We start from the raw sequence: 25,243 nt of genomic DNA on the forward strand, positions 1-25,243 counted from the left end.
GGCAGTTGCTCTCAAACTGTAAGTGGACTCTGATTCGGTGTGGCATTTGTTAACGTTGTTGTTGTCGCTGTTGTTGTTGTTGTTGTTGCCACTTGCTGGTGTGATTGTTGTTTGTTGACTCTTCACGTTCGTCGCGCTCTGAAGCGCTGTCAAGCGTTAACCAATTTCCGGTGGCCCTTCTAGCGATGACGTCTATATGGAAACTTTTTGGAATTTCACTTCTAAACGTTTGTAATTCGGGGACTATTTAGGACTACTGAGTCGATGATTTCCCCATCACTATCTCTTTATCTTATCTACTTAACACTCTATATATCTAGTATAATTTTTTTTATTTTTTCTTAATAACTTCTTTCATTATTTTTTCCAATTTATTGTTTTTTCTTTAATAATATAGTATATAATGAGGTTTAAAACTTAGTTATGCAAGAATTTTCGGCCAAAACCTAGAAAAAAGGATTAACTAGGCTCGGCGGACACTGCCAAATTCACTGGCATAAGCGGAAAATAGATGGGAAAACTGCAAGAAATCTAAATTGATTGGAGATCTGGTTTGCAATGGGAGATACCTGCTTTAAAAATATTGCAAAAAAATTAAAAATTAATATCTACTTAACAATTACACTCAAAGAAAAAATGTGTCTTATTTATATATAAACTTAAACCATGTTGTGCAGTGCACTCTGCACACCTTACGGTCACACCCAACACACGTTGCAGTCTCGCTCTCCATTTCTCGCTCCCTCTTTCGCTTTGCTCGCTCACGTTCCCAATTGGGAATAGTCTGATAAGCGCAATGTGCTGATAAGAGGCGATCGCAATTGTCGCACTTCGCCTCAGTTCTGAATTCGACGCGGCCGCAGCCAAGACTGGCTAGCAGAGTCTACGTAACTCTGTCGAGATCGGGTGCCCAGGGGGCGCGATTCGTAATTGTTTTCATTATTATTTTTATTGTTATTTGTAATAACTTTGTGAATGTGAACAAAATGTACACAAACGAAATGATGAATCACATCGATCAGTATTTGCGGCGCATTATCGAGCTGCAGATACGCGACGTGGTGAGAAAAGCCAAAGACAAAGGTGAATATACCGCATGTATCCATAATAAAAGATACAAAATTACATTCTTTGTACTCAATGCAAGTTTTACACGGTCTCATGAGTGCGTCATCCTTTGATAATGCTCGTAACACTCGCTGACCAGCACACCAGCAGAGTGTGGGCGAGCGGCAGGGAGGGGGGTGGGGGCGTTCTTTTTCGCACGCCATAAAAAACAAACGTCCGGAGCGGCTGCTGCTGCTGCACCTCTTTTCAACGGAAATTGACTTGTTCAACATTTTACAGCACTAATTATCGTTTTTTTTTGTTTTGTTTATTATGCGCCAAATCTTATAAGTCTTATCAGTACTGCCCAATTCATTTGGGTAGGTTTCAAATACCCTTTCCTTTACGTTTTTATTTACGAATTTTAAATTTATTGCCTGCTAACTTTTTGCAGTTTTATGGTCACTCTAATGTCGGGCTGGCTGATTTATTGCTAATTACTGGTCACACTCCCCATTTAACTGTTATTCTCACGCTCATACACAGCTCTTATACGCGCATAATAAACTAGTATATTAATAACTAGATAACCCCAACTTGCTTGGTCAATTTATTGCTGTTTTTGTCGTAAATTAAGGCATAATTTCAACGGTTTCTGGACATTGAACTGCTAATAATAAACAAACTTGTTACTTAATTGATAATTTGTAGTTTAAGTATGACCATTATCCGGTTCCTGCCCTTTTGATTACTAAACTCTTTGTGGCCGGAAGTCAAGGCTGGTTCGATTCCGAACCTCAAATCAGGAAGTCGGTTTGAACTGTAAACCAAACTGGCGACGATTTTATTGTGATTTTCCTAGCCCTATTTTGACCCTCTATCTTAACTTGAGCAGCTATCTTTTAGTTGTTAAGCAATCCTGCATCTTACCCAAACCTCTTTTGTATTTATAATTGTAAAATTGATTGGAAATTCGCGTTTGATTCACACAGATATTTGCCACAACTCTGTGGCAATAGGAAAAAAACGAGTTTGCCCGAAATTAATGGATCCACTTTTTATGGGGTCTGCCTTCCAGCCAAAAATGCAAAACTATGGAAATTTATTGGATGGGCTCAGCCAGTGAAGGCCATGAGAGTTTTGTGTATGCGTATGTGTGTGTGTGTGTGTGTGTGTGAGTGTGACCCCTGAATGACCTAGTTGCTGGCCAATAAATGCACCCGCTCAATAATTCATGCTGCCAATTAAACATTTGCCGTTTGCCGTTTGCTCATTTGCAATGCAACTAATGGCAAATTGTATGCAATTAGTGCTAAAAGCTAACCAACCTCTCCCTCTGTTACTTTTACTCTCTCTCTGTCTATCTCTCTCTGGCTCACTCGCACGCTCTCTATGTTGAGCATGTTTGTGCTAGTTTCCCGTCTTGCTCCATTTCCAGTTATCCTGCCTGCATCTTGCGTCTCATTAAGAAACACACACACACACACACACATGCACACATTTTGCATTCGCCGTGACAATTTGGGTGGATTGAAAGTTGGTGGGGAACTCAGAACCCGTTTGACAGCATCTCGGCTTAAAAGAAGCGACACACAAACGCGCAGAATTGACACCAGCACCAAAATATAATATATAAAAAAATCCAAACTCTAAAAAAAGCTCGAGCTGTGCTCTATTTTGAGGTCGGGTGAAATTGTGTCACCTGAACAACAGCTACACCAACAACAACAAGTGACGTTAATGAGGCACGCCTGCTGCAGTGCTCAGTCAGTCGCATCCCTGACCCGCTGCTGGCCAGCCGCACTGCTCTGCTCCACTTTGGTATTTGGGAGATAGGAAGAGAAAAAAAAAGATAGGTAGAGATTGGGTGAGAGTGTGCGAGAGCATGTGGATAACCTGTCGCTTTCTATGGCTTGTCATAACTTTGAACAATGTGTCCGTAGCTTGAAAGCTCAACGTCCAAATTCGCGCAAAAAATAACTGCGTTTTGAGGTCAAAAAAATTGAAGCGCTCACCCACTGGAATTTACAAAGGCAGCTTAAAATAGATTTACAGCAATTAGAACAAAAAGCGTCTCTGCTGTGCTTAACATCTTCAGGGTCAGTTAATTGTTTACAGTATTAACAGAGGCGGCAAGCGCACAGCTGTCTGTCCATGTTAACAGCAGCAAAAACAATGACAGCTGTTAATAATGCGCGAAAGTAAATGGCAATAGCCGCCAGTCGGTCTGTTGTCTGTCTGCCTGCCGCCCACTCTCTCCCACTTCCTCGCTCTCTCTCACCCCCGCCGCTCCATTGTGCAAATATAATTAACATAACGTAAAGTAATCACAAAGTTGTGTGTAAAGAAAACGAAAATAAAAATCTTCGTTTAACTTTCTTTTGTGCTGTTGCTGCTGCTGCTGCGCTTGGCTTCAGCTACAGCTTTGACTGCCAGCGCTGCGCTGCTGTACCGTTAGCATAAGCAGCTGCGGCGAGGGCTTGCCCATTGTTTGTTGTTTTTGCAAACATTGAAAGCGATTGTCGCATTCTTTTTGACTTCAAAAACGTACTTGTAAGAATAATGTGTGTGTGTGTTCACATTTAATTGTAGCTGTGTATGTGTGAGTAATCGTGTCTATATTTGGGCTGCGCTGTGCCTAATCCTTTGCAAACGAGAAGCTTTTAAGCTTGACTTGGCATACATGTGTACAGAACTATGTAAGCATTTATGGCGTTACGTGCAGTCGCTGTCAAACTGTGCAACTGATTCTAGTCTCATATTTATTTAGTTCTCCACTGAGTTTTGACAGCCTTTGTGCTGCTAACACGACACGCTCGCATTTACGAGTGTGTATCTAGATGCAACAAAAAGAGCGCACAATCAACTAAACACACACACAAGTGTTTTAATAAAAGGCTCAGACACGGCGACACACACACACACAGCCAGAGACACGCCCACAGCTGCACTTGTAGCTGAGTATTTTGAACTCGTGTAATCTCTGCAAAAATATATACACATATATATGTGTGTGTGTATATACCAACAGCAGCAGCAACAAAACTTTGCCAAATTGGGTCACACTTATCGTGTGCTTCCCCCTCCCCCGCTCACTTGGCATGCTGTCAATGTTGTTAAGCTGGCAAAATATGTTATCCAGATGAAAAAACTTATTTCGAGCTTGCTGCAGCATCGGTTCTTTGACCCCACTCAAAAGATAAAGTATCGAAAAGGTATCGTTTCAACGTCGCGTTTGACCTGTGTCTTATCAAAACGTCGAACCGACCCGAAATTGACCACAGTTCGCAATTAAAGTTAAATTTCCTTTAAGCGGAAATGAAGTCGAGACTGCGAGACGGCTGCACAGGTAATTATGAGCCCGAATGGGAGCATGGCCAACGTAATTGCTGTAGGGTACATTTTTGTATCGGGGAAATGTCTGTTTGCCAAATGACTAATAAAATCTCGCGGGCCAGACAAAAATATACATATGTACATACATATATAGAATAACAGTAAAAGTTCAGCGAATAACGGCTATTTTGATGTCAGATCTGTTTACGTTACAATCTTTTATACTTAGTATAAAAACTGTTTTTGGAGCTTACAAAGAACTCTTTGTGAAGGAAAACTATTACGAAAATTGTCATTGGGACCAAAGTGGATGAAAGAAATATGAGACAGTTTTGATTACAAGCAGATTCCTGTACATGTACAGTAATTTCGTGAATATCATTACTTCATTCAGTTGTAAGCTCGATGAAATGTTTACACTGGGGTATTATGCAGTCACAGTCACTGTCAATAGTCGGTGATAGCAAACTTGTTTGAGATAATAAACTTTATTGCATTTACTTTAAAAGAGGCTATCATAAACGTGCCGCAAGGCATGTCGACTGAAGTACATAAATGTTTGCTAAAGTGGGGCAATCAAATGCGTTTTAAAATAATAAAAATGTGTTTTACATTCTTGTCTAAGTTTCTGTAGTTACTTTTTATGTAGTTCCCATAAGGAAAATTCTTAAAAGTTAATTTACACAATTCGGAAGTACTTTTAAAAAAAATTTCATAAAGTTCTTAAATGTATTCAATTTATTTTAATAACATTCTGTTAGTTTACAGAGCATTAAGAGTTCTGCATTGAGGTTGGATTTCTTGCATCCCAACGACAAATGCTATTTCATTGCCGCAGACATTCGCTCGCCTGTGTGCGTGTGTGTGTGTGCGTGTCTGTTCGTGTGTGTTCATCAACAAAGTCATTGTGATATTGACATAGTGTCGACCGATGAGCACTTGCATGCAAGAACAGAACAACAAATATACTAAGTAATCAGCTCTGGCTACCGTTCTAATGTGCTAGAGGGAGTAGGCAAGAACGGCGAGAGCGAGCTTTTGAGCCGCAGCAGCTGTAAAAGCGTCAAACAAAGTTCATTCACATTTTTTTTCTGCAATTAGGAGAAGCAGCCGGCAGCAGAGCAGCAGCAGCAGCCAAATGTTTTGCTCTGGCTCACAGTTAACTGTCAATGTTGCCGCTTGGACGCTTCGCTGGCTATGCCCCACGTTTCTGATGGCGATCTTTATCATTGTCAACGCTGCGCGCCGGAACTAAGTTGCTCATACCCTGCACAAGCTGCTAAAACGAGTATATTGGTTGTACAATGTTGAATGTTGATTGTTGAAATGTTCCGGTATTAGCTTAAGTCACAGTTGAAGGGCCACTGTTTTTAGGACAACAGTTTTAGAAGTAAACAGACTGCGACTGAGTGAAGCTGTTATGAAACTGTAAACAGGGTATTGCGCAGTCGGTTGCACCCGACAAAAAAGAACTTATCTCATAGAGGTTTTTTTTGTTTTAGTTTACTTTGGAATAGCTGGCGCCGTTATAAGTGCCCCGCATTGGGTGGCTCTGCCCCTGCCACAAGGTGTATGTGTGTGTGTGTGTTGTGTGTGCGTGTCTGGAGGTCTTAACAATCGTTGTTACTCATAACACACACAATTGGCACTTAGAGGCGCGTTGTCAGCCATAGGCAAAACCCCGTTTGTCAAATGTCTTTTCCTCTGCTGTTTTGGCCACAATTTTGCGGCCGTTTAGTGAGTGTGGTCAGGGCCCTAATTGCTCCCGCGGCTCTTTTATGGCATGCCCCATGCAAATCCATTGCCAACTACACACATACATACATCTACGTACATCTATATATATATATATATGTACTTCTGTGCGCTTGCTTTTTTCACTTTCCCTTCAGCCTACAAATTTGTTTAAGGAATTTGTAAGCGTAAAAATAAAGAGAAAACCATTAAATTTGTTTTAGACCCTCGGCTGTTAACGATAGCGTTCTCTTGAGGGTGATTCATAGGAAATATATCCCTAGAAAAGAAGAAGACAAGCGGGAATCGAGTTAAGCATGGATTCATTGCAATTTCTTTACTTCTGCTTTGATATACATATAAGAAGGAAACTTCAAGTGGGAGTTACATATAGTATAATACTTATGAGTTATAAAAAGGATTAATAACGGTTTATTTATAGTAAATCTAGAGCATATTGTACAGCCAGGCCGCATACACAGTTATTTCTTCAACTCTGATTAATAATTTACGATGCGTAACTCTTTTTTTTCCCCGGGCAAATTTCTTTATTCGGATTCTACGACCTTGTAAAAGGGTAGAAATTCTTGCGTAATACCCATTTTTACTTATGTGAAACGCGTTTCAGTTTCTATGTAAACTCCAAAGATCCCCCGTTTTTGACTATAATAACTCTAAATATATAACTTGTTAATTAGTTGCCTCAATTTCGTTTATTTATTTATTTTTTCGACATGCCTTAAAGTTTATATTATGTTTCCCTTTTTTTTGTTATAGCCTATTCAAATTAGGTTTATAGTTGAATTTGCGGCTCTGCCGTCGTTAGCTGCCAAAATATTTGACATTTCAATTCCAGTTTTGCCGTAGGGATCACATGCCCAGACAAGGAGTCATAATGCGCAGATACCCCATTTGATACCCTGCCCGCCGCCTCTCTTCCCCGGCAAGCGCTCCTTCTGTCCGGTTTGTGCCTTGTGTGCCATCCGGGCATACTTGAGATTTGGCGTGCCTGTCGCATGACATAATGCTCGCACAACAACAACAACAACAACAATCAAAGTGTTCTGTGCCACAAGTTGCCCCCCGGCAACCCCTTTGCTCCTCCCCCGCTCCGCCCCGCCCCGCCTACAGTACGCTTTTGCTGGCATTGTCAAATGCACATGAAAATATCTCACTTTGAATAAATTCGTCATTGTTGTGTGTACAAGTGTGTGTGTGTGTGTGTGTTGGGGTGTGTGTGCTAAGTAGCTGGAAATGTATATGAACATAGAGGGGCTTGGGACTTAGCCAACCGAGGGGGGGGGGGGGGCGGCGGGGGTTTGAGCTAAGGCTGCAAAACTCGGCGAAATTTCAAATTGTGTTTTATTTTTATTTTTGTTGCCTTCATAAAGTGTCTACGTGTTTTGGTTTGAAAAGGCAATACACGAGTTGCTGTCACCCATCTCTATGATATAACACTCGTAATAAATATTGGCATGCATAATAATAACAACAATTACGTGCAGATACCCTATACATATATATAGTTATAGATATAGATATGCCCGTGAATATGGGGATGTCAATTTTGGTGCATGCGCTTAATTGCTTTTGCCAATTAATTTTAATTAACCCCGGCTAATAATTGCACTAATTAAACCAGCTAATAATCTCGTTCTTCTTCTTCTTCTTCTCCTTCTTTTCGTTTGACAGAAAGCGTTAAATCGATTTTGGGTCGCCACACAAAAATCTTGGTCAAGTATATGGTCAAATTGGAAACGAAAGGCGATAAAACGGAGAATCGTGTCTTGGTAAGTGTCGAGAGCAGCAGCAGCAACAGCAGCAACAACCACCACCAAAGTGACTTGGCCTCAGGTGTTCCTCATCAGTCCGCCTGCCCCTGCCCCAGACACTGCTCCACTTCATCTAAAGATTTGCCACGGCTCTGGGCTGGAGTCGGCCTCTGAGTGTCTGATTTGTATATGAAATTGCACGCTGCGATGATTCGCTTGCGGCTGCCCAGCCAAATTGCATTCAAATGAATGCTGATGCCCTGTAATTGAGTGGCATGCAAATGGGGTCTATTAGAGTAGAGCGTGCCGCTTGCAACAGTCCTAAGTGGAGATTTAATTAATTTTGTGGATTATTTGAGGCAAAAAACGGGAGAATTTTGAGACTGAAGTTGGGGCTAAATGATTTGAATCACAAAATACAGCTTGTCGAATGAAAAAATATATAAAACTTAAGCTATATATCGATTTTTTCAATTATTCAATGAAAAAATATATAAATATTAGGCTATATATCGATTTTTTACAATCACATTTATCAAATCTTTCAAATATTAGCTTGAAATTCTTATTTACAGCTTTTAAATCTTTTATGTACCATATGATTATCTAGACCTTTTGGCCAGTTCTTGAAGCCTTATAGTCTTCAATAAGGATAGAATTTTTCTTTCCGCTAAAAAATGAAGAACTGAATACACCAAATTCCCATGAGCATTATTTAGTAGATGAAAAAAATGTAAACTATAGTTTATATATAATATCTAAAAGGCAAATTAATGAGCTTATGCCCAAATTCTAATCCCAATAGTATTCAGGAACAACAAAAGGCAAAATTTCAAGCACTTGTTATTTTTATATTCCATCTATCAATCTTGAGCTTCCAGAAGATCTATGGATTCTATGGATCTGCAATATTCATAAGCTGTTCATAATATATATATTTATTATTTCATTCTCTCCTTCAATTCCTGATATCTTCAGATTGAGCTACCATCAAGGAGTATTAACTAGTCTGTCCTTTTATACCATTTAGTCACTCACCTGACAAGTTTATGTCTCTCCTTGTCACTCTCCCTCTCCCTCTTGCTCTCTCCTTCATCTATCTACCTGCCTGTCTGTTAATTGGCAGCTGTTGGCAGCTTAAAGGTAGCCTTTCGATATTGCGTCCATCGAGTTGGCCTCAAAACTCAATTAAAAGCAAACACTTTGCCTGGCGCAAAAGTATTTAAAGTGCCTGGCTTATGGCCCACGCTTGCCCCATTCGTGCTTTTCACATAGCTGTAAATGTAATTGATATTTTATAGCATACTTAGCGACGTTTTACCCCCTACCCCGTGCCCGCTGTCCTTCTGCCTGGGCTTATGCTAATTTCTCGCCTCGTTTAAAGTCACATGACTGGAAAATTGATTTAGTTCGAGGGCCGAGGCGTACAAAAAAGCCGCTTATGTAGTCGCCGAGACAAAGTGTCCAATTACCGGAGCCAACAACGGTTACTTAGCAGCAGTCCCTCCCCCCCTCCTACATACCCCACCCGCCCTATGCTACCCTAGAGCGCACCTACTATAGTGGCAAGTGGCAAGTGGCTAAATGAATTACAGAACGCACTTTGATTTCCAATTAAATGCTGCAAAAAGTTTTCCTTTACAGTCAAAGAAAATTGAGTTAGCCGCCATCGCCTCACGGCAACCACGCCCCGCCCCCGCCCCCGCCCTAACCCACTTTATGGGGCCTTCCATGCAGTCGGGATTCATTCTCATTGCACTAGCTTTTAGTGATACCACCGACCAGAGGCGCACTCGATCCCAGCCCAAACGTAGCCCCTACTCTTGACCTCCCTTCTGCATTAGTTTTGCTTGTTTACACGTTTCAAGAAATTTCCCATCAATTTGCACTTAAATTAATTACCAATGTTATTTAAATGAGTTGCAAAATACTTTTTCTAAGAATACAATTCATGTTCTTCAAAACTTCAAAGCTTATTGAGATCATTTCTTATAAAAATACTACTCAATCTAAGATATGTTGGACATCTCCGATCCCATAAAGTATATATATTCAAGATCAGCATCAACAGCCTTGCATAGTCTCTTGATGCAGGCAGTACACTTTTTTGGGAACCAGCCAGATCGGACCACTATATCATATAGTCGCTATAGGAACGATCGGTCCAAAAGTAGGTTCTTGTAGGGAAACCTTCCTATTTATCAAGGTATCTTGACCACACTCTACAATTATAAGTTTCACTTTGCGCCCAACATATGTATATAGAAAATCTTATCAACATCGGACCACTATATCTTATAGCTACCATAGGAAACATCGGTCAAAAAGTAGCTTTTTATATGGAAAAATATTCAGTTTTCAAAGCTATTTTTATCAAACTCAGCATTTACAAGCTTCACTATTCTCACATATCTGCAAAAGGGAAATGTCTACAAGGGTATTAAGTCTTCGGCGTGCCAAAAGATGTCCTAACTTTCTCGTTAATTCTCGTTAATTAACTTTAAAATACCTTAATCCTTAATATTCTTTTAACCAAAACTTGTTTATTTCTGTGCAGGTTTTTACGCCCGTTCGCATTTATTTGCTCAGCGCCAAGGTGCCCACAAAGGTAAGAGTCTAGCACTTTATAATAATTAATTAATATTTAATTGGTTTTTCTTAATAATTTCTCAACACATTTTCTTGTTGCAGATCGAATGCCATTTCCATTATTTGGACATTGTTGGCGTCGAGAGCAAAAAGTCAACACATTTCTCGATTGTGACCAACGATCGGCCATATTCGTTTGTCACAACCGGCGATGCGGGCAATTTCAGCGCGGTAATAAAACCCATAACTATCTAATATGCATCTACATATATCATATTCATAATACTCTTTCTCTACTGCAATTCACAGAGCGCTGATGTCATTCTAACCGATTTAGCCTCGGCCATTAAGCAAATATTTCCAACAGTTCCTCTCAAATACATCATTAAAAAGGCAAGTACCATAAAACTGGACACGCAATCGAAGCAGTTGTATTCGTATAATTGGGGGAATTTGAGCTAGGAAATGATTTATACGGTTTATCTAGAAAGATCAAAGATCAGATATAATAGAAAGATCAGCCCAACTTTTAGGTATAAATAAATATATATAATATAATAATGTGTACTCTATATACTTAAAACTTAAAAGAATACTATATACATTATACGATATATAAAATACTATATAATAAATATAAAATGCTGTCGAAGCATTTGTATTCGTATAATTGGGGGAATTTGAGCTAGGAAATGATTTATACGGTTTATCTAGAAAGATCAAAGATCAGATATAATAGAAAGATCAGCCCAACTTTTAGGTATTAATAAATATATATAATATAATAATGTGTACTCTATATACTTAAACTTAAAAGAATACTATATACTTTATACCATATATAAAATACTATATAATATATATAAAATACTATCGAAGTATTTGTATACGTATAATTGGGGGAATTTGAGCTAGGAATTGATTTATACGGTATATATAGAAAGATCATAAAGTCAGCTCAACTTTTGAGTATCGTATCATATATACTATACTCTATATGAAATATATATTCTATATACTAGAAAAACTTTAAAGTATACTATATACCTTTTACTATATACTACATATTATATACTATATATATAATACTATCGAAGCATTTGTATTCGTATAAATGGGCGATTTTGTGCTAGGCAATGATTTATACGTTATATATAGAAAGGTCAAAGAGTCAGCTCTTTTTTTGAGTATAGTATCTCTATACTCTATAAGAAATATATACTCCATATACTTAAACTTTATTCTATATATATAATCCTATATACTATATACTCTATAATGACCCAGTTACTTTACTAATCCATAAACTAACTACTTGGAAAAGCTGAAAACTTTTCGTATTACTTTTCTTCTTTACTTAGTTGTTTTGTAGAGTAAACTGAAAGTTTCTTTGCAAAGTTTTTTATTTATTTTTTCTGTGTGTGTTTTTTTACGACATTTGCGAATTTCCATAGAAACTATTTTCTTATTACTTGGTTTCTAAGGCCGCAGATGAAATGACTCAGCCACGCATGAGCGAAATTCTCTAAAATTGAAATACAATGTTCATGAGAAGGTTGCCTTATGCCTGAAAATAAACAACAATCAAATTTTATTTTCATTTTATGCGGGTGAAATCATATTTTGATACGAATTTTTAATTAAGTTTTTCTCACACATTCTCTTAATCGATAGAAATCGATGCAGGGCTTCTTTATTTATCTATTAAACGTTTCGATACAACTTTTTACGAACTGTTTAATTGGCTTAGAGGGGGCGGTGCGGGTGTGTGGGCGTGTGGGCGTGACCTGGGTTGCATGACCTGGTTGTGCGCCTGAGTCGACTGCCCGACTGACTCACGATTTAGCTTTAATTGAAGCTTAATTTAATATTTATCGGGCACAATGGCCCACAGTCAGCTATTAAAGTTTAGCTTTTGACACAGCAATTCATAAATTACATACATTAAACAGTTATTTCGTTAAACAAACAACAAATCGGATTCAATTTTATGGAAGTCATTTAATATTTGTGGTTGGAACTAAGACACAAGACTGTGAATCCATGAAAAATTTGTTTGTGGTTCGGTTCGAACCAAGATCTCGACTTGGGATTCGGTTCGCATCATCCTTTGATAAGATTTGTCTGCAGTTCAAATATTTAAGTTATTTAAAGAATGATTTTAAATAGCGCCAAATTTTAGATGAAAGAAAGAAAAAAACAAATAAGGAACTCACTTTAATGATTATATCGTACTTTTTTTAAAGACTAACAACAAAAAATTATAATTAAATATAATATTTTATTACTAATATAGAAAACAATAAAAATATTGTAGAGTATTAGTATTATTATCAATATATCAAAATATTATCCTTATTATATTGAATTATTATTTAGATTTTAAGTAAATTCTGATATTAACATAAAGTAAGTTTCTTTTTATACCCTAAACCCATTGAAAATGGGTAAAAAAGGGTATTACTTATTTGTGCAAATGTATATAACAGGCAGAAGGAAGCATTTCCGACCCTATAAAGTATATGTATTCTTGATCAGCATCAACAGCCGTGTCGATCTAGCCATGTCCGTCTGTCTGTCCGTATGTATGAACGCAAGGATCTCAGAACCTATAAGAGCTAGAGATATTCGATAACTTGCCCCGTTTCCAAGTAATCGATAAAAATCGATACCGAAATCCTATTTTTTTAGCAAATTTGTTAAATAATTAGAGCTAAAATCACCAAACTTGACATGTAGCTTCTAGAGAAGTATATATATATCAAGAATCTTTCATTTTATACCTTTCGCCTGTTGGAAGAAGAGTGTTTAGGGTATCCCCTAGTCGGGAGCTCCCGACTAGAACCTTTTACTTGTTCTTTATTTGATTTGCAATTCATTGCCTCTCAATTCTTCTCAAAATTTCTTCATTATGAGATCTTTAGTTATTTTGGTATTTTTTCTTTCTCTTTAAATGTTATGTAAAAATAACATATTATTAATTTAAATAATAATACTACAAATATCACAATTTATATAGTTCAGCCTAGAAATCACTTTAAGTCTTCTCCCGACAAACTTCTAAAAATATCACATTAAGGCGCTCTCTTAAATCATTTGATTAAATTGTTAATGAAAGATGATGTGAAATGTTGTTGACAGAGCACAAACATAAGCACCTACAAACGCACACACACACACACTCAATTAAGCTTTTTGGGTTTTAAATTCGTTGCTGCTACTTGAGCTTAATAATTCAATGCATTTATAATGATTCAAGTTGTTGTAAATTATGCTGCAAGCACTTATGCAAATAACTTGACTCATCGCAGCGCCCACATTGTCTGCATTCGCTAACAGTTTTTGCATTTTAACTCAGCTCGTGTCTTGGGCGTGTTCAGCAACAACAACAATAAAAACAACAACAACAACAACAACAAATGGCCAACAAGTTGTCTAGATAACTGCCGCGCGGCACGCAAGTCTAAAGTGTTAATTGCGCTGTTGACGCCCTTTGGCAGCGGCACAAATCGCTCATACGCCGCGTTTTCCCATAGCCTTAGTCCATAATTTTCGCTTACTTCAACTTATCTTGGCTATTATTTTTGCTCCTCTCTCTCTCTCTGTTAGATCGACATACAACCACCGGAGCGAGAGACAATATTCTCGGAGGAATTTCGTCCCGCGGATCCGCGCAATATTGGTCCCTGCGGCGGTTTCAGTGCCCAATATGCCTGCATGTGCGATTTTCATGGTGTCCCGTATCGCGAGGAGGTCGCCTGGGATGTGGACACCATTTACTTGTCCCACGACACACGACTGCTCAACCTGCGCGATTTCGATCATCTGGAGCCCAAGTGAGTACAAGTCAATTGGCCATATACCTAAATAGATTTATGTTAATGAAAATTGAATGCTTTTAATCTGTTCTACTTAAGTTCAAAAACACAAAATATCGTTAGTTGTAAGTCCTTTTGGCTGTTAATGTTAATGACAAATGTTAATGTTAGGCAAATGTTAAGCTCATGTTAATGTATTTCCTTCTTTTTCACAGAGACTTGATGGCATTAGTTCTGCTAAGTTAAGACATATTTTAATGTTAAATCAAATGTAAAGCTCATGCTAAATTATTTCCTTCGTTTTCATAGAGACTTGATGTCCTCTGTTTCGGCTATGTTTAGACAAATGTTAATGTTAGGCAAATGTTAGGCTCATGTTAATTTATTTCCTTCGTGTTCACATAGACTTGATGGCCATTGTTTTGGCTATGTTAGGACAAAGGTTAAGCTCATGTTAATTTATTTCCTTCGCTTTCAGAGAGACTTGATGGCCATTGTATCGGCTATGTTAAGACAAATGTTAATGTTAAGCTCATGTTAATCTATTTCCTTCGCTTTCACAGAGACTTGATGGCCATTGTTTCGGCTCTGGAATATAATACGTTTTTTCGTGGCCTAAAGGCGGCGCACATGCGCCTCTCACACGAGACGCTGGAACGCATTCTGCACGTGCTCAAGCGCTCCATGTGGCTAGAGGAGCTGCATCTGGAGTCCTTAGGTTTAAGGTGAGTTTCAAAATATGTTAGCAGTTTGTATGTTAATTTCTTCTCTTGGTTTTTCAGATGGGATTTCTTGAATAAGCTTTCGATATCTGTGATTACCAACAGCAGTCCAGCGATACGAACCATCGATTTGAGTCACAATCTAATCGAGGATAAAGGTGTGTACAGTCAACACCCGCAAGAGTGTACAGGCCACCCCGTCAGCATTGCGTCCCGTGTTTTGTAAACCAATTAATCCAATTACTCTTTTACTCCCAACAAATGAACAATTTGCTTATTGTTAACCTCTCCCTTAATGCTTAACGTTTTATATGCCATCTATATATTTATTGTTATTCTTGTCGCGTCGTTTATCCGTGTCCATTTGTCACATGTAGGAGCTAGCTCATTGTGCGCCCTACTCGGAAAGATTGTACAAGGTTTGCGGAACCCATTTGACACACATTTTTATGTACTTAGCCAAAACAAAACCAAACAAGAAAATTCATTAAGATTACAATTCAATTATATTTACTCTGCATTGTTGTTGTTATTGTTATCGTTATGCTACACGCTGTTCATTTCATCAATATGCGATATCATTTTGTGCGGCCATTGGAAAACTGAGATTGTGAAATGAAAAACAATTCCTTGAAAAATATTGTCATTATCATTGTATAAACTCTCGTAAATTATATAGTCCACGCTTTAAACATTAAGTTATGCTTATTCATTGTATATTCATGAGCCTATTCGGAAGAGAATTATGATTAATAATTTTTGATACTTCTCTCTTGGAGGAGAGATAAAATACGGCTCAATTCAAAGTTAAACTTTGCATATCATAATTTTATAATCTTTTTATAATTTAATATGTATTCTATATATCATATATAGTTTTTTCTAAATTCATATATGTATATACATTTGAAAGCTAAATCCTTTGCTTATAGACTATACGCTCATATAAAACCATTCTTCATACTTATTCTCATAGCTCTTAAATTCCGCATCGATTTACAATCTCTTGTTTTCCAATTTTGGACACTTAAATTCATGAGAGTTCTTTATATATACCATATATATCCATATCCATATAAACATTCATGCTGCTTGCTTCACTATTTTTGCTCTCTATGTTCAAAATTTCTCAATCGATTGGCAAAAAGAAACACACGCAATTCGCAAATTTAAATTCTTTTCTTTTTTCTACATTAACTGGTTCTCTTGAATCCAATCAATACGCACAACTAATGTCAATTTCTTTTATTTCATTAGGCGCCATACATCTGGCTGGGCCCATAGCCAAGGTATCGAAGGGTCTGTGCAAGTTGGCGCTCTCCCATTGCGGCCTGACTTCGAAGGGCGTTAATCAGATGTCGCACTCGCTGACGCTCAATCAAAGTATTCCCAACTCGCTCACCTATCTGGATCTGAGCGGCAACAGTCTCAAGGATGACATAACCGTGAGTAAAAGCCGAAAATGTTGTATAGGGAGGTAAATATATTCAACTTTATTTTCTTACAGAATCTGCACAACTTTCTGGCTCAACCCAATGTGCTGGAGCATCTGGATCTGGCATCGACTGATATTACGCTGGAAAATGTAAGTGACTTTTATCCGTTAACAAATTAACAGCTAATATATGTAATAGTAAGTTTTTAAGATGACAATTGCTTAACATAAAAAAAATGTTAGTGTAAGCAAAGCGTGTTATTATTAAACATAACATAGACATGCTACATGCTACATAACATAAACATGTTACAGCATACTGTAAAGTTCTAAATTGAACTATGCATGCGTCTGCTTGTAGATTCTCTGTAACAGAAACTTATTAACATGACATATACATGTAAATATAACATCTGTTAAATTTAAAAGAATTTCCAAAAAAATTACAGGGAAATGTTTGTTAAAGAATATTTCTAACATAATATAAACAATATTGCAACAGCATCTGTTTTACATAACATAGACATGTTACTAACAGCTAAAATGTTAAATTGAACTGTACTCAATATTTCCGCCCGTATCATTTACAGCTGTTTGGAGCTCTGTTGCGCGGCTGTGCCACGCATTTGTCGCATTTGAATGTCTCGCACAACTCGTTCAGCACGAAGAAGGGCAAGGAGATCCCGCCCTCGTTCAAGCAGTTCTTTACCAGCACGCTGAGCCTGAAGCATCTCAACATAGCCGGGTGCAAGCTGCCAATGGAGGCGCTTAAGAACCTATTGCTGGGCCTGGCCTGCAATGAGTCGACGGCGGGTCTGCATCTCGATCTCAGCGGCAATACGCTGGGCACCCAAGGCGCCCATGTGCTCGAGTCCTGCATACACGGCGTACGCGTGCTCCAGAGCCTGGACATCAGCGACAATAGTGAGTAACTGGTCAGGTTCAATTCCAAGCTGTTCATTTATATGATTTCCTATTTCCCACAGATCTGGATGCCGAACTGGCGTCCGTGCTGACGGCCATCTCGAAGAATCCCTCAATACGCACGCTGCATCTGATGCGCAACTTGACGGGCATGAAGCCCAAGCATGTGCCCACAGTCATGGATGCACTGGTCAATCTAATACAGAAGGACGATTTCCCGCTGGTGGAGCTGGTGCTGTCGGAGAACAAGCTGAAGCACGATCTGCACGACTTCATCAATGCGCTGGGCAGCAATCAGAGCCTCCAAAAGCTGGACATCAGTGGCAACTACATGGGCGATGTCGGCGCCCGGCTGCTGGCCAAGGCGCTTCAGATCAACAATCGACTGCGCACCATCTACTTGGACAAGAATAGCGTCACGCTGCAGGGCTATGCGGATATCGTGTACGCGCTGGAGCACAATCACAGCATGCGCACAATACCCTTCCCAGTGTTCGATATAGCGCCGCATCTGAAAAACCATCCGGATAAGACGGATGCGGTTATGCGCAAAATGCAGGAGCTGCTGCAGCGCAACTGCAACGGGCTGAAGCGTGCGAATGGCCAGGGCTTTAGGCTGCAGCATGGCTTTATGCTCTCCTCCACCCACCAGCTGGTGGATAAGCTGGTGGCCGAGACACAGGACACCATATCCATAGCCAAGGGCGGCGGCGATAATGTGTCCGCCGTGCAGCGTCTCATCAGCGATGCGGAAAACTGCAAACAGCTGATGCCCAAGCTGCAGGAGGCCGTGCGCAACGACGCGCATCCCATCGAGACGAAGCTGACGCGCGTGGCCAGCGAGCTGAGCTACACGATCCGCAGCTATCTGGAGGAGACGCTCGAGACGATGATACGCACCGGCATCGAGCAGTGCCCCAAAACGCTGGGCAATCAAATTGTTATCCAAGATCTGCGCAAGGCGCTCAACGAGCGTCTCCAAATACCCGAAGATTTCCTTCAAAACTGTTTGCTCAACAATGCCGGCAGCGAGATAATGAATAAAGTTGGGTGAGTAACAAGCAAAGAGAGAGAGCGAGAGTAGCAAAGAGAGCATGTGGTCAGAAAAGAGAGCGAGCGTAGCAAAGAGACCATGTGGTCAGGGTGTGCGAGTGTGACTCATCCAGGAACTGAGGCTGACAAGACGACGGCGCGTTGATCAACTGAAGCTGGAATACACACGCACACGCACACACACACATGCACTGTGCTTTTGGAGATGTGCAAATAGTGGTGAATCAGTATCAAACTATTTGACATTGAACAACCAGAAATAGAGTTTAACTCTATTCAATTTTTATTCGTTTTCTTATTTAAAGTGCTTTAAAAACTCTGAAATTCAAAAATCAAAAAATATAAATCATTGGAATAAACTACTTTTTTAGCGTTTCCATCAAAATTAATTGAATTCTATGTGGTATTAGCAGGCAGCTTGATGCCAAAATTGTACATTTAAACAAATTGCACTCATTCTGGTTAAATACCAATAACCATTACAAATAGTCAAATATTTAATTAAAAACAAAAAAAAAACATTTCAATCATGGCATACTTTGATAACGTTTGCATAACTTGCGTCTTACTGTTCGATTTCCAGTTTCCAAGTGTCTGATCAATGCATAAAGAGACAAAAAAAAACAGATTCGAAAAGCTCGCCTCCCCTCTAACAGCTGAGCTTGGCGAATTGTTGTTTTCAAAAAACTCTGATGCGAGTGCTCTCTTCGCGCTCACCCACACACACGCATAATGTTAAATATTTTGCTCAGTGTGTGTGTGCGTGTGTGCTTGTGTGTGTTAACGGACAGATAAGATTAAGCAAACAGAAAATAACTTAACAGCTGAATGCATTTCCATTCGAAAGCCCAAACGGCTGCTGCTGTGTAGCTCCCTCCAAAAACTTAAATAAAATACATTAGTATATTGTATATGTGTGTGTGTCTGTGAGTTTAGCTTTTGCTGCGATATCGCCGCAGCGGCGACTCGGGCAACGCAGGCGAATTCATTGCCAGTTTGAGTGCCGTTAAGTTTGCTACAGTGCCAGTTAGTTAGCTTTGTTGTTTGTTTTTTGTTTTTTGTTTTGTGCGCGCTCCGCCAGCTGTTCGCCGAGATGGGCCTGATGCGCACTTTGTGCTGCTGCTTTCGCAGCAGCCCGGGCGCCGGCGATAGCGACCTCTGTCGACCAGCCTATCACAAGTGTCCCGATGAGGAGCAGGAGTGTGAAACAGAAACGGCAACAGTGCCGCCAAATAACAAGAAGTAGATCAGCAAACCAATAACAGCTGCCCAATGCCAACGCATATTTCTAATGCAATTGATGTTGTTTCTTTTCCTCCCGCACAGTGAGATAGAGCAGTCGCTGGCTGCGGCCATATCGGATCGTGCCACAGACGAGGTGCTCGAGGCGCTAACACGCTATCGTCGCGGTCTGGGCATATCGGAGTCGCCATCGGTGCTACTGGACGAGCCTCAGACGCCGGACATTGTCCGCAGTCGTTCCAGTCATGTAAGTAACCTCTCTCCACCTTCTCTCCCCCCTCCCACTCACAGTAATAATCGATAACGCCTATCAGGCGGGCCGGGAGCACCTGTCTTATCTATGAATTCGTTAAACTTAATAACAAATGTGATGTCATGGGCTTAAAAGCCTGTCCCAAACTTTTGCTATTATTCGGCATGCCAGACCCCAACCCAAAAAATTGGAGCATTCCAGTTGTTCGATTGGTGCCGTTAGGGCTGTGTTTTTCTTATCAGACGCAACGCGTATTTCATTTAATTGAAAGTACTAACGCCCTTTTCTCTCTCTCTCTTCCCTCCCCTCCATCCCCTTAGGAAGCTGAAGGCTTAATCATACGACCCGGCGGACGTGGCTCGGTTTTGCCCAAACTGGGCCTGGAATCGCCCACTGTAAGTGTTGAAAATCTCTCACTTCCCAAGTGGATGCAGTAAAAAACAAAATACACCCATTTCAAATATTTAAAAAACGAATCAACATATATAAATAATATATATATACAAGTAGTGGCAAATAATCACAATTACTCCCGCGCACACACACACACACTCGCACTCTTATCACAAACTTAAGAACTGTGTGTATATAAAATAGAAAAATATAATTTTTAGACGGGAGCATATCTTAAATCGTATATAAACAATTCCAAAACAGCTTAGAACATACACACACACACACACACTCACACACACACACACCTACATATAATTAAAAAACAATTATTTATGTGAATATGCTAAAAAAAGAAATAAGAAGGAAACTAAGACAAAGCTCATTATTTTTATCTCTCGTGTTCTTCTCGTGTATCCTTGTATCATCCAAACAAACAAATCATCAACAACTATCACAACAACAACAACAACAACAACAAAAACAACTCTACTTAATTCGCTATAAACATTATATCATATACATAAAAAAAAATATACATATATATATTAAAACCTTATCTCCAACTCATTTACATACAAAAAAAAAAAATATATAATTCACAAAAACTTAAAGAAATTGGAATATCTGAACCTTGTAAGTAGTTTTTTTTAATGTCTCGTTCTCTCTATTATAACTATCCAAACTATATCTAGAAAAACTCTATATCTGTGTGCGCTATATACAGCGAAAGCTCTCTGGCGCGATTTTCGAGGGTTTTCAATTTATTTCAGATATTCAAAAGAGATGTTGAAATAACAAAATATTACTAAGAAAACATCGCTTTTGAGAACTATCTACATGTTTTTATGTTAATTGTTTATAAAACCTTTCTAAAATTTTACATATTCTTTTCTTAAAGATAAAAGTGCATTTTTTAACAAATTTTAATTTCGAAATTCGATTTTTGTATTTCTTGCTGTGATTTTATTTTCTATAAAATATAAACTACAATAATTACAAAGAAAACATATATTTTTAGAAATATCTACATGATTTTATGTGAATTTTTAAAGATTAATTTATGTCTTCGAACCTTTCTAAATGTTTTCCATATTCTTCTCTTAAAGATAAAAGTGCATTTTTTTAAAATATTTATTTCGAAATTCGATTTTTGCATTTCCTGCTGTCATTTTATTTTCTTTTATTTCTTATATATCAATAATATTGTAACTAAACCAATTTTGCTTTAAAAATTATGTATGTTCGCCCAGGGAAGCTGTTCGTCAATAGAGCTTTCACTGTATTTCAAAACAACACTCTGTCCCATTTCCTGGTCTTTGTAGCACTCTCTGTTCTGTGTTTTAGTTTTAAACGTAGCTATTTAGTTATTTAAATTTCCTACCAAAAGTTAAAAAACTTGACCCCGACCCCGCCCCCATCTCTCATCATTTCACACATGACAAACTCATGAATGAACATAACCTCAACTTAAATATATATATATATATTCTTTAAAAATCGAACTAAATGTATTCCCTCCCCCCTCGCAGGCCACGCCCCATTTGCCGACGAAGCGTCGCTCGGTTGCCCGCAAGGTGCGTCCCCAGTCCGTGGTTGAGAATCTCAGCCTGAGCCACATACCCGATCTGCTGGAGTCGCCCTCGTCGCATCGCTCCAGCTCGCAGCTGGCGGCGCGTGGCGTTGCCGCCGCCGCCGCCGCCGCTGCTGCAGCTGGTGGCGCCTCGGCTGCCAGCCAGATGATGAGCGACAGCAATGCGGCCATGGACGATGGCAACGTGGACGAGTGCTGTGATTCCATCACGGAGCTGCCCAGCGCCTCGTTTCAGCTGCAGCATCTGGTCAAGGGTCGGCCCAAGCGGGCCAAGACGCGCGCCCCAACTCGGCCGTTGGTCAATGCTGAATGCGCCGCCGGCGCAGTCCGGGATATTGGCGATGGGCTGGAGCACTTTTTCAGGCCCGGCTCGGTCACGCCCACCACGCTGACACCGCTGGTATCGCCCACATCCGAGGAGTGCAGCTCGCTGTCGTTTGTGGACAGCCCGACGATGAGTCGGGACGGCAACGGGCACATGACCTCCGAGGAGACAACGCCCATCATGGAGGAGCGACGCCCCATCAAGCTGGAACGCCAGTCGCCATTGCTCAAGAGTAAGCACCACGTCATAGGGAATCTCTCTAGTCCAGCACTCGACTGATTTGCGTATTCCTTTTGCTTTACAGGCGCCTCGTGGGCCACGCGTTCGCGCTCCACGGACAATCTGGAGAAGTATTCCCCGCTGGTGGGTCGCAAATCGCCGCTGGTCAAAATGCGCACGGAGGGCGGCCCCGGCAATGAGGAGGCAGCAGCTGCCATAGTCACGCCCAGCGCTGCGCTGCTCAAGCCGGGCACGCGCGATGAGAAGATGCGCTCGCCCAGCAGCGACTCGATCTCGATCAAGAGCCATGCGACAGGCGGCGCCAGCAGCACAGTCGCCGTCGGCAACGATGGCAGCCTTTTAGTCAAGACGGGCAATGGCATCCTGCGCACACCCATTGCCCTGCAGAAACCGCGCCCCTGGTCCGTGGTGGGCAGCGAGCCGAAGGCGAACAACGATCTGGTCACGGGCAACGGCAGCATCGACTCCACCAAAACAACGCCCGATACCCTGGAGGAAGGTGCGTGTATCTACATTCATATAAAAACAATATAATATATGTTATAGATCTCGATTATATATTAATAATTTCCTTTTTTTTTCAGATATAGAAGTCCTTCCCTTTGGCCCAGGCATTGGCGGCTCCATTGTGGGCATAGCGCCAGGTGAGTGTCCCTTTGAGATTAGACACAAGGGTTTTCCTTAATTTGAGCATCAATTTTGCAGGCGCCGCGCTGGAGAAGAAATCGGTGCGGGAGCTGGCCGCAGGACTCAGTCGTTTGGGTAAGCACGAGTCGCGCTTTTGTTGCATGTTGCCTGCCTTCTGCCTGCCACAGCGCAGCACTTGGATGCGTAGCTAGTTAATATATATATATATATATATTTTGATTTTTATGTATTTACATTTTATTTACTTTCATATTATGATTTGTTGTGCTTGTACCTAAACCTGTATTGTATTGAAAAACCCAAAGAACTGCCCCTCAAGCCGCCCGTAATGCCCAGAACCATGTTGAGCACAGCCAGTCGCACGAGCACCGCCAGCAATGGCAGCACCAGCAGCAACAATTCTTTGAGCACAACAACGACGACAACAACAACCACAGTATTAAACAATCAGACGCGCTCCAAGATCACCAGCACGAGCAGCACCAACAGTGCGACGCAGGAGACGCTCAGCAAAACCATCATCACGGAGCACGGGAGCAGCAGCAAGAGCCAGAGCCAGAGCAAGAGCACGGATCATGCCATAGCCTGTGCCAGTCTGATCAGCAACGAGATCCTCAGCATGCGCAATGGACAGCTGGCGACGAAGGCGACCAGCTGCGCGGAGAGCAATGTGAAGCGCATCGCTGGCAAGGAGATCTCAACGCTATTCGAGGTTTGAGCGAGCTCCAGGATCGATCATCATCCCAAAAGCTTTCACTGTCACTCACGCTGTCTCTGTGCCTGGCCATCATCACCATATTCCCAGCAATTCTGTGTAGCTTTAATGTTGTCCATTTTAATGTTGCGCTCATCCATCAATTTGTGTGTTTATTTGTTTACAAGTTGTTTGTCTTTCATTTGTTAAACTGTGCATGCCCCTCACTGTGCAGATATATGTACATATATATATATTCTAAACCCAGAATCGAATCCAATCTAACCCACAGGAGACATTAGTTGAAGGCCTGCAGCGCACCTCGACAGGACGCACCTTTAGAGATTCGCCCTATACGAAGGAGGATGTCGTTGATTTATAAAATGTCTATTATATATGCTATATAAATGCTCAACTCAACATTCCTCCACCGCCCCCCAAAAACAGTCCCCAAGCACTCGACTTCAAGTTATGATAATGTTTATGATAATAACGACGATTATGATAATGCTAATGATAATGATAATGAGCAAAGGTTGCAACTAATTCGTACTGAACAATTTTTAATTTATGTGCAATGGCGCGAGTGTGTAATGTGTGTGTATTGTTTTTAAAATCTTTGGCAATTTTTTAAATGAACGTGATTTATTTATTTCTACTTTTTAACCCAAATAACTTTTGCATATTTATAAACAAAACAAAACAAAACAAAACAAAAAAATGGGCTAAAAAACCAACGTTTTTATGTACTATATTTTTATGTATTTTAAATGAGTTAAGTGCCAATTATATACAACAAACAACAAATCTATTTTTCAATTTATCTATTGAAAACTGAAAAAAAAAATGTAAACCTAAATAAATACGAAGAAACTAACGAAGGAAACGCAATGAATATTATGATATATGTATATGTAAATCATTTGCGTGCATTAAACTAATTTAAAGGCCTAAACAAATTAAATAAACAAACTTTAATGAAATGTAATATTTTTATAAATGCTTCCAAAAAATATCTATAAATTTATTGTTTTTTATTTTTCATCATTATCATTTTCATTGGTATGAACGACGACAATCTGTTTCGACTTAGAGTTTTTCTATCATTTCTAAAAAGTTAACAAATTTACGCTAAGCAACTAGGCAAAAACAATTACTAAAAAAAAATGCATTTATCAAATTACAGTAAAACTATATTTGACTCATCAAGCAAGAGATTTCATTTGACAAATTAAAACTGAACACTTGTAGTTTGCACGTATTAATAAAAACAAAATGTTTATTAACAACATATTTCCAATCCAATCCACCACCACCGAACCGCGAATACACTTCTATTTGTGAAGTGTTCCCCAAATAGTTGGCTCAAATATGTAGTTTGCCATTCAATTCAAGACAAAAGAAAACGAATAACTGTAACGTGT

General features: G+C 39.8%; 1 protein-coding gene across 6 annotated transcripts; it reads left to right on the forward strand.

Moving 5' to 3' along the window:
• The first annotated feature begins 941 nt into the window (after positions 1–941).
• On the forward strand, positions 942–24,802 carry LRR (Leucine-rich repeat). 6 transcript variants are annotated; one of them, XM_064688073.1, is made up of 21 exons: positions 942–1,083; positions 7,810–7,907; positions 10,447–10,497; positions 10,581–10,709; positions 10,788–10,871; positions 14,088–14,314; positions 14,860–15,021; positions 15,079–15,176; positions 16,276–16,463; positions 16,526–16,603; positions 17,044–17,377; positions 17,440–18,427; positions 19,757–19,919; positions 20,246–20,320; positions 20,934–20,954; positions 21,851–22,469; positions 22,542–22,976; positions 23,062–23,121; positions 23,183–23,239; positions 23,431–23,837; positions 24,112–24,802. In XM_064688073.1, exons 1-21 carry the CDS (start codon positions 987–989, stop codon positions 24,199–24,201), a joined length of 4,461 nt encoding a protein of 1,486 aa, XP_064544143.1. In that variant the 5' UTR covers positions 942–986; the 3' UTR covers positions 24,202–24,802. The 6 variants fall into 6 exon arrangements, with proteins under 6 accessions (XP_064544143.1, XP_064544145.1, XP_064544141.1 ...); XM_064688075.1 differs by lacking the exon at positions 20,934–20,954 and having other exon boundaries at positions 944–1,083; XM_064688071.1 differs by lacking the exons at positions 942–1,083; positions 7,810–7,907; positions 10,447–10,497; ... (3 more) ...; positions 14,860–15,021; positions 15,079–15,176 and adding an exon at positions 15,421–15,437.
• Positions 24,803–25,243: the final 441 nt, after the last annotated feature.

The sequence above is a fragment of the Drosophila montana genome, unplaced genomic scaffold (genome assembly GCF_035044405.1).
Source record: "Drosophila montana isolate Dmon_TW-CO22-7 unplaced genomic scaffold, ASM3504440v1 contig_3200_1, whole genome shotgun sequence".
NCBI classification, from domain to species: Eukaryota; Metazoa; Arthropoda; class Insecta; order Diptera; family Drosophilidae; genus Drosophila; species Drosophila montana.

What these genes read in the sequence shown, in the direction of transcription:
- LRR (XM_064688073.1), top strand. Translation starts at nt 987, where the DNA reads ATGTACACAAACGAAATGATGAATCACATCGATCAGTATTTGCGGCGC. An exon ending in GCGCCAAGGTGCCCACAAAG is followed by an intron (nt 10,498 to 10,580) that starts GTAAGAGTCTAG and finishes TTCTTGTTGCAG; the next exon opens with ATCGAATGCCATTTCCATTA. An exon ending in TTCGATCATCTGGAGCCCAA is followed by an intron (nt 14,315 to 14,859) that starts GTGAGTACAAGT and finishes TCGCTTTCACAG; the next exon opens with AGACTTGATGGCCATTGTTT.